Source organism: Gadus macrocephalus, chromosome 22 (assembly GCF_031168955.1).
Source record: "Gadus macrocephalus chromosome 22, ASM3116895v1".
NCBI lineage: Eukaryota > Metazoa > Chordata > Actinopteri > Gadiformes > Gadidae > Gadus > Gadus macrocephalus.
The window spans coordinates 4,824,549-4,837,293 of record NC_082403.1 but is presented as its reverse complement, the minus strand read 5'-3'; the positions used below and the strand labels follow the sequence as shown (position 1 = coordinate 4,837,293).

The 12,745-nt window shown below is 47.6% G+C and overlaps 1 protein-coding gene across 5 annotated transcripts in view; it reads left to right on the top strand.

Annotated features, from left to right (window-relative positions):
- Positions 1-12,440, top strand: part of pleca (plectin a) — a 47,043-nt gene extending 34,603 nt beyond the window's left edge. For all 5 annotated transcript variants that reach the window (XM_060043143.1, XM_060043145.1, XM_060043142.1 and 2 more), the window contains 3 exons: positions 731-4,081; positions 4,352-11,304; positions 11,421-12,440. In XM_060043143.1, the coding sequence (XP_059899126.1) occupies positions 731-4,081; positions 4,352-10,552 (9,552 nt within the window). In that variant the 3' untranslated portion in view covers positions 10,553-11,304; positions 11,421-12,440. The remainder of the gene's footprint in view (positions 1-730; positions 4,082-4,351; positions 11,305-11,420) is intronic.
- Positions 12,441-12,745: the final 305 nt, after the last annotated feature.

Below are 12,745 nucleotides of genomic sequence, written 5' to 3'. Positions count from 1 at the left end.
CAGTACGGTTTATCAAAGAAGGTCTTTGTCTGCAGTGGCTTCCCTTGCCATTCCACCTGTCACTGTCACCCCAGCCATGACCTCTTTGCATGCAGCTTATTTCCTGCTTATCTGTTTCCAAATACTTTTCATATCCTCAACCTGAGAGTAACACGTTCATGTCCAAACCATAGGTTCAGAGACAAAGGGTGCCTTTTAACAATTAAAAGTGTGCCTTTTAACAATTAAAAGATTCATACTTATATTCAAAGTAGCTTGTTTAAGTATAAACTTTTAAACCGTACAGTTACAACAATTATTTTAATCGTAAAGTTCCAGAGGTTTATTCTTCAATAAAACGTATTATAAGAAAAGAGAGTTCCATATGTCAGATATTTGCACTGTCAAGTGTAGATATATACATGATAAATAATGGAGATGTCAAGTGATAAAAAATGCTTTTATATCGGAAAATATTCAATATAATATCTCTTGCATGAAGTGATTTGTGGTTCCAGGTGTGTGTTGTGTCTTGGCGTGAGGATCATCCCGTATGTGTATCAAATGAAGTATAACTTAATATGTATAGACTTTTAGCCGTTTATTGTTTTTTTGCCATTTCTGTAATTTTCATATATTGGACATTTGTACGTGACAGCTTACTGTGAAGGAACCCTAACCCTAATATCTCTATGTCATTCCTAATATTGTCTTTCCCCCCTTTGCCCTTTCTTTGCTTGTACCAATGCAGAAAGCCACTGAGAAACTGAAGGAGGAGGAGAAGAGGAAGCTGGCCGAGATGGAGGCGGAGCTGGAGAAGCAGAAGCAGCTGGCCGACGCCCACGCCAAAGCCGTGGCCAAAGCCCAGCAAGAGGCCCAAGCCCTGAAACAACAGATGAACGATGAGGTGAACCGCAGGCAAGACGTGGCCGTGGACGCGGAGAAGCAGAAGCAGAACATCCAGGTGGAGCTCCACCAGCTCAAGAGCCTCTCAGAGCAGGAGATCAAGGCCAAGAACCAGCAGGTGGAGGAAGCCCTGCTGAGTCGCACCAAGATCGAAGAGGAGATCCACATCATACGGCTCCAGCTGGAGACCACCATAAGGCAGAAGACCACCGCCGAAGGGGAGCTGGGCCAACTCAAGAACATGGCCAACGAGGCGGAGAAGCTACGCAAAGCCGCGCAGGACGAGGCCGAAAGGCTGAGGAAGCAGGTGGCCGAGGAGACGCAGAAGAAGAAGAACGCAGAGGAGGAGCTCAAGCGCAAATCCGAGGCGGAGAAAGAAGCTTCCAAACAGAAGCAGAAGGCCATGGACGACCTGCAGAAGTTCAAAATGCAAGCGGAGGAGGCGGAGAGGCGTATGAAACAGGCGGAGGAGGAGAAGAAGAGGCAGGTGATGCTGGTCGAGGAGGTGGCCCAGAAGAGCGCCGCCACGGAGCTGCAGAGCAAGCGCATGGCGTTCGACGAGCAGGCGACCCGACTGGCGGAGTCCCTGAAGAGGGAGCAGGGCACCGTTCTTCAGCTGCAGGGCGAGGCCGAGCTGCTCAAGAAGCAGCAGGAGGAGGCCAACAACGCCCGGGAGAATGCCGAGAAGGAGCTGGAGATGTGGCGGCAGAAGGCCAACGAGGCTCTGCGCCTGAGGCTCCAGGCCGAGGAGGAGGCCCTCAAGAAGAGCCAGGCCCAGGAGGAAGCGGAGCGGCAGAAGGTGGACGCCGAGAAGGACGCCAAGAAGAAGGCCAAGGCCGAGGAGGCGGCGCTCAAGCAGAAGGACAACGCAGAGAAGGAGCTGGAGAAACAGAGGAAGTTGGCGGAACAAACTGCCCAACAGAAACTGTCTGCGGAGCAGGAGTGCATCCGACTCAAGGCTGACTCTGAACACGCTGAGCAACAGAGGACCCTTCTGGACAACGAGCTTCAGCGTCTCAAGAACGAGGTGAACTCTGCGCAGAACCAGAGGAAACAGCTGGAGGACGAGCTGGCCAAGGTCCGAGGCGAGATGGACGAGCTCCTCACGCTGAAGAACAAGGCGGTGTCCGAGTCGATGTCCAGCACCGAGAAAAGCAAGCAGCTGCTCGAGACGGAGGTGGTGAAGATGAAGCATCTGGCAGAAGAGGCGGCCCGGCTGAGGTCCGTGGCAGAAGAGGCCAAGAAGCAGAGGCAGGTGGCGGAGGAAGAGGCCGCTCGCCAGAGGGCCGAGGCTGAGAAGATACTCAAGGAGAAGCTGGCCGCTATAAACGAGGCGACTCGTCTGAAGACTGAAGCGGAGATCGCCCTGAAGGACAAAGAAGCAGAGAATGAAAGGCTGAAACGCAAAGCAGAGGAGGAGGCCTATCAGAGGAAGTTGCTGGAAGACCAGGCATCTCAACACAAGCAGGACATAGAGGAGAAGATCATACTGCTGAAGACCTCTTCTGATTCTGAACTTGTGAGGCAGAAGCAGATTGTGGAAGAAACCGTTCGCCAGAGAAAGGTGGTCGAAGAGGAGATCCACATCCTTAAGATCAACTTTGAGAAGGCCTCAAAGGGCAAGCTAGACCTGGAGAAGGAGTTAAACAAGCTGAAGACCATTGCGGAGGAGAGCCAAAAGAGCAAGCTCAAAGCCGAGGAAGAGGCAGACAAAATGAAGAAGCTTGCTTCCGAGGAAGAGAAGAAGAGGAAAGAGGCAGAGGAGAAGGTCAAGAGGATCTCCGCCGCAGAGCAAGAGGCAGCTCGACAACGTAAAGTGGCTCAGGACGAAGTCGAACGCCTCAAGGCGAAGGCCGCCGAAGCGAAAAAGCAGAAGGAACAGGCAGACAAAGAGGCTGAGAAACAGATCGTCCTGGCAAAGGAGGCTGCACAGAAATGCACTGCTGCAGAACTGAATGCACAGGATGTTCTAAACCAGAAGAAAGAGGACACTCTGGCACAGGCTAAACTGAAAGAGGAGTACGAAAACGCCAAGAAACTTGCCCTGGCTGCGGAAAAGGCAAAGAAGAAAGCTGAAAAGGAGGCTGCGTTACTTCGGCAGAAAGCCGAAGAGGCCGAAAAGCAGAAGAAGGCTGCAGAGGCTGAGGCTGCCAAACAAGCTGAGGCTCAAAAGGACGCAGAGAGACTTAGGAAGGAGGCCGAACAGGAGGCCGCCAAGCGGGCAGAGGCCGAGGCAGCAGCTCTGGAACAGAAAAAGCAGGCAGACGCTGAGATGGCCAAGCACAAAAAACATGCAGAGAAAACACTCAAGCAGAAGTCCGTCGTTGAGCAGGAGTTGACGAAGGTAAAACTTCGTCTAGATGAGACCGATAAGCAGAAATCTGTCCTGGATGAAGAGCTGCAGCGGCTCAAGGCCGAGGTCAGCGATGCCGTCAAACAAAAAGCCCTGGTGGAAGAGGAGCTCACCAGGGTCAAGAGCCAGATGGAGGAGCTGTTGAAACTCAAGCTGAAGATAGAGGTGGAAAATAAGCGTCTGATGAAGAAAGACAAAGACGGCACGCAGAAATTCCTTGCGGAGGAAGCCGAGAAGATGAAGAGCCTCGCAGAGGAGGCCGCCAGGCTTAGCGTGGAAGCTCAGGAAACGGCGAGGCTGAGGCAGATTGCGGAGGCGGACCTTGCCGAACAGCGGGCCCTTGCGGAGAAGATGCTGAAAGAGAAGATGCAGGCGATCCAAGAGGCTACCAAACTGAAAGCACAGGCTGTGGAGCTCCAGAAACAGAAGAACGAGGCACAGGAAAACGCTCAGAAATTACTGGAGGACAAAAAACTGATGCAGCGGCGCCTGGACGAGGAGACCGAAGGGTTCCAGAAATCCCTCGAGGCGGAGCGTAAGAGGCAGCTCGATGCCTCAGCGGAGGCCGAGAAACTGAAACTGAGGGTAAGGGAGCTCAGCCAAGCCCAGACAAAGGCTGAGGAGGAGGCCAAGAAGTTCAAGATTCAGGCCGAGACAATAAGAGTTCAACTTCAGCAGAAAGAATCGCTCGCTCAGGAAAAGGTTGTGGTGGAGAAGCTGGAAGTGCAGAGACTGCAGAGCACCAAGGAGGCCGATGACTTGCGGAAAGCCATCACCGACCTTGAAAAGGAGAGGGAGCAATTGAAAAGGGAGGCAGAGGAACTTCAAAACAAATCTAAAAAGGTATGGAATATAGGTTTACATGCTGTTCTAACAAAAACTTGAAAGTATCTTTGGTAGTCACGATTCCCTTTATAAATGTATTTACCATGGAGTTTTCACATATTTTAGCACAGAAATATTTGCTTATTCTAAATGCAATTTAATGCAATGTACGCATTGCATGATATGTTGTTTACTTCTGGCATTTCCAATCGCCATATCCTTTAATAAAATCAAATAGATGTTTATTAATGTCTCACTGTTGTATTTTGTTCTTATTTTGGTACACAGATGGCCGATGCCCAGCGGGAGCAAATCAAGCAAGAGACGACGAGTCTCCAGCAGTCGTTCCTAACGGAGAAGGCGCTGCTGCTCAAGAGAGAGAAGGGCATTGAAGAGGAGAAGAATAAGCTTGAGAAGCAGTTTGCTGATGAGGTGGCAAAGGCCAAGGCCCTGAAGGACGAGCAGGAACGTCAGCAGAAGCAAATGGAAGAGGAGAATAAGAAGCTTCAGGCCGCCATGGATGCCGCCTTGAAAAAGCAAAAGAACGCAGAGGACGAGATGAAAAAGAAACAGAAAGAGATGGAGGAGCTTGAGAAGAGGCGTCTTGATCAAGAGAAGACTCTGGCGGAGGAGAACAAGAAGCTCAAGGAGAAACTGCATGAGCTCGAGGTTGCTCCAAAACCAGCACCATCGAAGACCAAGGTGACCACTGGTCAAGCTGGTGTCCCTCAAGAGAAGATTGTTGCTGTAACCGTGGATACCACTAAGAAAGTGTTCAACGGCTCAGATGACTTGGACAGCGCCAAGAAGGATATGGATTCACATTTAGCCTTCGATGGAATCAGGGAGAAGGTTCCAGCCGGAAGACTCCATGACATTGGTGTTCTCACCAAAAAGGAGTTTGACAAACTGAAGAAAGGCAAGGTCACTGCGCAAGAATTGGGGAAAACGGATAAGGTTAGATCATGTCTTAAAGGCCAGAACTGTCTTGGGGCCATATTAACCCCATCCAAACAGAAAATGAGTGTCTATCAGGCCATGAAAGAGAAGAAGATTGAAACCAACATTGCCGAAATGCTCTTGGAAGCTCAGGCGGCTACTGGTTACATAGTGGATCCACTCAAAAACAAAGTGTTGTCTGTGGATGAGGCTGTAAAGGAAGAGCTCATAGGCCCTGAACTCCATAACAAGATGCTCTCGGCAGAGAGAGCAGCCACCGGCTTTAAAGATCCCTTCACCGGGGTCAAGATCTCTGTCTTTGAGGCTATGAAGAAGGGACTCATTGAAAGGGACCAAGCCGTAAAACTAATGGATGCACAGCTAGCCACGGGAGGAATTATTGACCCTGTCCACAGTCATAGAGTTCCTCTTCAATTGGCCTACACCCAGGGTCAGTTTGATGAAGAAATGAATAAGAAACTCACTGAGCCAAGTGAGGACTGCAAGTTATTCATTGATCCTAGCACTCAGGAGCATCTCACTTACACACAGCTCCTTGATAAGTGTTCTAAGGATGCAGAAACAGGCCTGTTGGTCCTTCCAGTAACGGAGAGAGCAGCTCAAAGTGAGTCCACATACACAGACCAAGAGACTCAAGATTTACTCAGCAAGGCTAATGTCACTGTGCCTTTCGGGAGATTCAAAGGTAAAACAGTCACTATTTGGGAAGTCATTAACTCTGAATATTTCACTATAGAACAAAGGAGGGAATTGATTCGTCAGTACAAAACTGGAAAAATCACAGTGGAAAAGATAATTAAAATTGTCATTACTGTCATGGAAGACAAAGAGAAGAAGAATGAAAATGTTTTTGAAGGTCTGAGGAACCAAGTGTCTTCCAGTGAGCTTTTGGAAGCCAAGGTCATCACCAAAGACGTGTTCAACAAGTTAAGCAACGGAGAGATAACGGTCAAGGAAATTTCTGAAAGCGATTCAGTCAAGAAGGCACTTAAAGGAACACACAGCATCGCAGGGGTGATGAACGAATCAAACAAGAAGAAAATGCCTTTCTATGAAGCTATGAAGAAGGAGCTTCTGTCACCAGAAACCGCAGTGAATCTTCTCGAAGCCCAAGCAGCGACTGGATTCATAATTGACCCGGTCAAAAATGAGAAAGTCACCGTAGATGAAGCCGTTAAGTCAGGGCTTGTCGGTCCTGAGCTTCATGAAAAACTTCTGTCTGCTGAAAGGGCAGTCAATGGCTACAAAGACCCATACACGGGGAAGACTGTATCTTTGTTCGAAGCCATGACCAAGGGCCTTATAAAGAAAGACCACGGCATTCGTCTGCTTGAAGCACAGATCTCCACCGGAGGAGTGATTGACCCTGTTAAAAGCTATCGTATTCCTCACGAGGTTGCCTGCAAACGGGGATACTTCAACGACGAAATGAGCAACAGCCTGAACAAAAACACGGATGAAACCAAAGTGTTCTACGATCCCAACTCACAGGAAGAGGCATCCTACGCTCAGTTGCTGAAGAAATGCATCACGGACAAAGAGACTGGGCTTCCTTTACTTCCACTGTCCTCTACTTCCAAAAAAGCAATCAAGTCGAAAGAGATGACTGAAGCTAAAACTCAGGAGGCTTTGGACCATACCACCATGGAACTAGATTATGGACCCTTCAAGGGAAGAAAAGTCACAATTTGGGAGATCATCAACTCTGAGTACATCACCGAGGTGCAAAGAATAGAGCTGATTCGACAGTACAGAACGGGATACGTGACCATTGAACGGCTGATTACCCTTGTTGTTACTATGGTTGAGGAACGAGAGGAGGTAGCAAAAGAAAATACCTGCTTTAAGGGACTTCGCTCATCTGTCACTGCAAGCTCACTATTTGATGCCAACATCATTGATAAGGCTACATTTGATCAACTCCAAGAGGGCAAGAAGCAACCTAAAGAAGTGAGTGACACTGACAAGGTCAAGAAGTACTTGCAAGGAACAGACAGCATCGCTGGTGTCCTTATGGAGAAATCAAAAGAGAAACTAAGCATTTACCAAGCAATGAAAAACAATACTTTACAAGAAAGCACCGGGCTTTCACTGCTGGAGGCCCAAGCTGCCACAGGTTTCATGATTGATGCTATCAAAAATCAGAAGTTTACCGTTGACGACGCTGTAAAGGAAGGAGTGGTTGGCCCAGAGCTTCATGAAAGGCTTCTCTCAGCCGAAAAAGCTGTGACCGGATACAAAGACCCATACACCGGCAACAAGATCTCTCTGTTCCAAGCCATGAAGAAGGAACTAGTCCTACGAGAGCATGCCATTCCCCTTCTGGAAGCTCAGTTGACCACGGGTGGTATCATTGATCCAGTCAGCAGCCATCGTGTACCCACTGACGTGGCAATTCAGCGTGGTTGTCTCAACAAACAGATGGCAAAATCCTTTAGTGAGCCTTCAGGTGACGTCAAAGGCTTCATTGATCCCAACACCAACAAGAGTGTTACCTACAAGCAGCTGCTAGATAAATCTACACGAGATCCTGATTCTGGCCTGTGCTACCTGCGTCTGACAAAGGCTGAAGTTCCTGCACCAACTGAAACGTCTTATCAGTACACGGAGGAGCAAGCCCAGGCTGAGCTAGCAAACACAGAAATTGATATTCCTCAGGAGGGTGGGGCCGGAAAATCAATGACGTTGTGGGATGTCATGGGCTCTAATATGCTTCCCGAAGAGGAAAGGCGCCGTCTTTTGGAACAATATCGCTCAGGGAAAATTTCAAAGGACAGGATGCTTATCATCATCATCGAAATCATCGAACAAAGGGAAGTTCTGAGGACGGATCAAAGCATGTCATGCGATGTTATAAGGAGAAGAGTAACTATCGAAGACTTGTACAATGCTAGAATTATTGACCTGCAAACCTACAACCTGCTGAAGCAAGAGAAGCTGACACCACGTGAAGTCATGGAGACGCCCTCAGTGAAAAAGTATCTTTTCGGTACTGGCTGCATTGCTGGAATCATGTCAGACAACCCTCCTAAAATTAGCATTTACCAGGCAATGAAGAGAGGACTCGTAAGCCCTGAGATTGCCCTCAACCTCCTCGAAGCCCAAGCAGCGACAGGATTCATGGTTGATCCAGTGAAAGATGAACTTCTCACGGTCGATGAGGCGGTTCGCAAAGGACTTGTTGGTCCTGAAATCCACGACAAACTTCTCTCTGCAGAGAGGGCAGTGACGGGTTACAAGGATCCATACAGCGGGAAAGTTATTTCTCTTTTCCAGGCCGTGAAAAAGGATCTTGTGCCTGAAGAGTATGCCCTCAGGCTTTTGGAGGCACAGATTGCGACCGGTGGGTTGTTGGATCCCGAATATTACTTCCATCTCCCTATAGATGTTGCCATGCAACGTGGATACATCAACAAGGAGACGCACGACAAGATAACAGACCCTATCGGCGACGTGCGTGGTTACACTGATCCCACCACCGATGAGAAACAGTCCTATGGCCAGCTGTTGAAAAGATGCAAACCCGATAAAGAGAGTGGCTTGCGTTTGCTGTCCCTGGCAGACAGGAACCTTCTCTTCAAAGGTCTCAGAAAGCAGATCACCATCGACGAGCTCCTTCGCTCTCAGATTATCGACCAAAAGATGTACGACGACCTCATGGAGGGTTTGATCTCGGTGGAAGAGGTCAGCCGAGCCCTGAAGAAGTTCCTGGAGGGAACCAGTTGCATCGCTGGGGTCTATGTGGAATCTAGTAAGGATCGCCTGTCAATCTACCAAGCGATGAAGAAGAACATGATCAGACCAGGAACCGCCTTTGAGCTTCTAGAAGCTCAAGCCGCCACGGGATACGTCATCGATCCAATTAAGAATCTGAAGCTCAACGTACAAGATGCAGTCAAAATGGGAGTGGTAGGCCAAGAGTTTAAGGACAAACTACTATCTGCTGAGCGTGCAGTAACAGGCTACAAGGACCCCTACTCCGGCAAGGTCATCTCACTATTCCAGGCCATGAAGAAGGGACTCATCCTAAAGGATCATGGAATTCGCCTGTTGGAGGCTCAGATTGCCACCGGGGGAATCATCGACCCAGAGCAGAGCCATCGCCTGCCTGTTGAAGCGGCGTATGAACGCGGCCTCTTCGACCAAGAGATGAACGAAATTCTCACCGACCCGTCGGATGACACCAAAGGTTTCTTTGACCCCAACACAGAGGAGAATCTCACCTACCTGCAGCTCATGGAGAGATGCATGATTGACCCAGAGACCGGCCTAGCCCTCCTGCTGATGAAAGAAAAGAAGCGCGAGAGGAAGACGTCCTCCAAGTCATCCGTGCGCAAACGCAGGGTGGTCATCGTTGATCCCGAGACGGGCAAGGAGATGACGGTGTACGAGGCGTATCAGAAGGGACTAATCGACCAGCAGACCTACCAGGAGCTGGCAGAGCAGGAGTGTGAATGGGAGGAAATTACAAACACCCAGTCAGATGGAGTGGTCAAGTCGGTCATCATTGACAGACGGTCAGGGCGACAGTATGATATCGACGACGCCATACTGAAGGGTCTCATCGACAAGTCGGCTCTGGATCAGTACCGGGCCGGAAGCCTGTCCATCACAGAGTTTGCCGACATGCTCTCTGGAAACATGAGTGGTGCCAGGTCTCGCTCTTCGTCATTTGGCTCCACTTCGTCTTACTCCAATAGTCCAGTGCCCGTGATAAAAACCCCAGCCGTAACCTGGAATGACCCGACAGAGGAGACCGGCCCAGTCGCTGGTATCCTGGACACAGACACACTGGAGAAGGTGTCCATCACAGAGGCCATTCACAGGAACCTTGTGGACAATATCACAGGTCAACGGTTGCTGGAAGCCCAGGCCTGCACAGGAGGCATCATTGACCCCAACACCGGTGAGAAGTACGCCGTTACAGACGCGATGAACGAGGGCCTTGTTGATAAGATCATGGTGGACCGCATCAATCTGGCTCAGAAGGCTTACAATGGCTTTGAGGATCCCAGGACCAAAACCAGGATGTCGGCAGCCCAAGCGCTGAAGAAAGGCTGGCTGTACTACGAGGCCGGTCAACGATTCCTCGAAGTTCAATATCTAACTGGTGGATTGATTGAGCCAGAAATAACCGGCAGAGTCTCCATAGATGATGCCCTGAAAAAGGGTACCTTGGACACACGCAATGCAACGAAACTCAGAGATGTGAGCGCGTACTCCAAGTATCTCACATGCCCCAAAACCAAGCTGAAGATCTCTTACAAGGATGCATTGGATCGAAGCATGGTAGAAGAAGGCTCTGGTTTACGCCTACTGGAAGCATCTTCTCAGTCAAGCAAAGGCCTTTACAGTCCCTACAGTGTTAGCGGGTCTGGGTCAGCCTCAGGTTCACGGACCGGTTCAAGGACAGGCTCCAGGTCTGGCTCGAGGAGAGGCAGTTTTGATGCAACAGGGTCCAGTTTCAGCACCACCTTTTCCTCGTCCTCCGCCTCCTACAGCTCTCCGAGCTACAGTCGCAGATACTGATATCTGGCACAGAATGGAAATGTTCTCAGTTGAGAATATGTTGGCCACATTACAACCCCAGTGCTTATCTTAGTCCTCACTTTACATACAAGGACAATGGCTTCACTCTGCTCTGCGTTTGGCTGGAATGGGATAGGAGCTATTGTAGTTATTTGAGGAATAGTCTTTCAAGAACTCTTTTAGTCTTTTAAAACTCTGACTTACATTCAAAGAAGATATGATATTTGTTCCCTGATTTACGAGCATTTATCACAAAGCTTCCATTTATTTTTTAAAGTTTGCTTTTACATTTTTTGTGTTTTCGGAAAATTCCAAGCATACGAGGCCTCTCTTCAGCCATATTATATAACCAAAAACCTCCATAATCCATTTATTGCTTTGAAATGCTGATCATGGAATTCTGCGTGAGGAATCAGTTTGAGCAGAGCTATGTACATGTGTATTTATAATGAGTATTAATCGTGAAAGAAAGAAAGATGGGAGGCCAATCTGCAGAGCAGAGAAAGTCTGAAATTCTACGTCCTAGCCCAACCAACTTGAACAAAATGCTGAGGATGTTCCATTGCTCATCAAGAACAAGTTGGAACCAAAAAAGACAACGGACAACATAAACAACAATTAACCGCTGGATTACAAGGAAACCACTCTCATCACAACCATGAAGAAAATCACCAGGTCGCCAAAAAATGTTTATCACTCATCAAGATTGCCACAGACATGCCACATCCCTGACTTCACGACACCCTGATTATGTAAGTAGCAGAGGAATAACCAAAGATTTTTTTTCATGATACTGTTCTGTTCTGCCTTTTGAGTGTTTGGTGTGATTCATTACTGTTCTGTCTACTCCCATCCTCTGGTTGTTCAGATGCTTCCTCCAGAGTTCTTCTCCGCTGTCTTCCACTAAACCCTGTTTGCCGAGGCCTTGTTTCGGACCGAAGCCTAGACTGAATCCCCACACTACACAGGGACATCTCCACCGCAAAGCGTCCTTCGTTTTCACTTTTAACGAGATCCTTACTGAGTTTTGTTGTTAATTTTCAATGTTACATCTAATCCTGTGTTTTTATCTGAATGCATTCAAATACAAAAATGAACTGCTTCCGGTAGGCTGTAGCCATGCTAAGTGCCTCATAAACTAGAGTCTTTACTAACACGGTGAAAGTCAGAAGAGATGGCGGAGGTGTAAACCGCTCGTTGCATGACTGAAAGATGAGCACGCCACCAATGGTTAAGTGTAATCGGCTACGCTTCCCTGCAGCCATGGCTGTTCATATCTAAACACAATAGCAACTAGATTCACTGTCAAAATAATAATATCGAGATTTGCACAGGGCTTCACATGGTTTGAATGTGTATTATATGTAATGTGTTTTAATCCGTATCACAGTTTTGCTTCGGTGTTTGTGTTGTTTTTTCTGTGTTTCCTCTTCGAGAAAAATATCTTGATTGTTTTATGGTTTGACTTACTGTTTATTGCTGTAAAGAAGACAGAGTGCTGGAATGGGGTCGGTTTGCGTAATTTGGGGAAAAATTGCGAAGCTTCGTCACCCTGGCAACCGATTCCGTATCTGTTTTTACCAGCTTATGTGTCTTTTTTTTATGTCAGATTTTCCTGCATACAGCATCACATTCTATGAATATACAGCAGTTGCTTGACATATTATATTTTTTTGCCTTTGCATGTTTTATTAACTGAAAAATCGGAAACGAGACTATTTTATCCGGATTTTTTTCTTTTACGTTATAAAAAAGGTTTGAAGGATGTATTTTAATAAAATTGGTTATCAGGCCTTGTTTAAAATGGAGTATTTATAGTTCAACAGCGAAAGATTATTTTACCGCCATAAGAAATGTAAATAAACACTGAAAGTGATATATCCAGTTACAGGATGTCTGTCTTAATTGTATCCTTTATTATCCTTAGACAACTAGACAAACAGCATGGGTCTATGGAGGAGAAATTGTGCTACGGAAAGGAATAATGAATATTTAATAATGTGTCCCTTTTAAAGACGCAGAGCATTCCATCAGTTGAGAATGCTCAACTGGCTTAATTGACAATGAAAAGAGTAAATTGATAGTAGGTTTTTTCAAAAACATGAGTTTATGAGAAAAACACTGCTTCAGACCAACCCTTTTGACACTTGCGCCGCGACGCAAGTGTCATTTATCCGCCTGTAAAATAGCGAT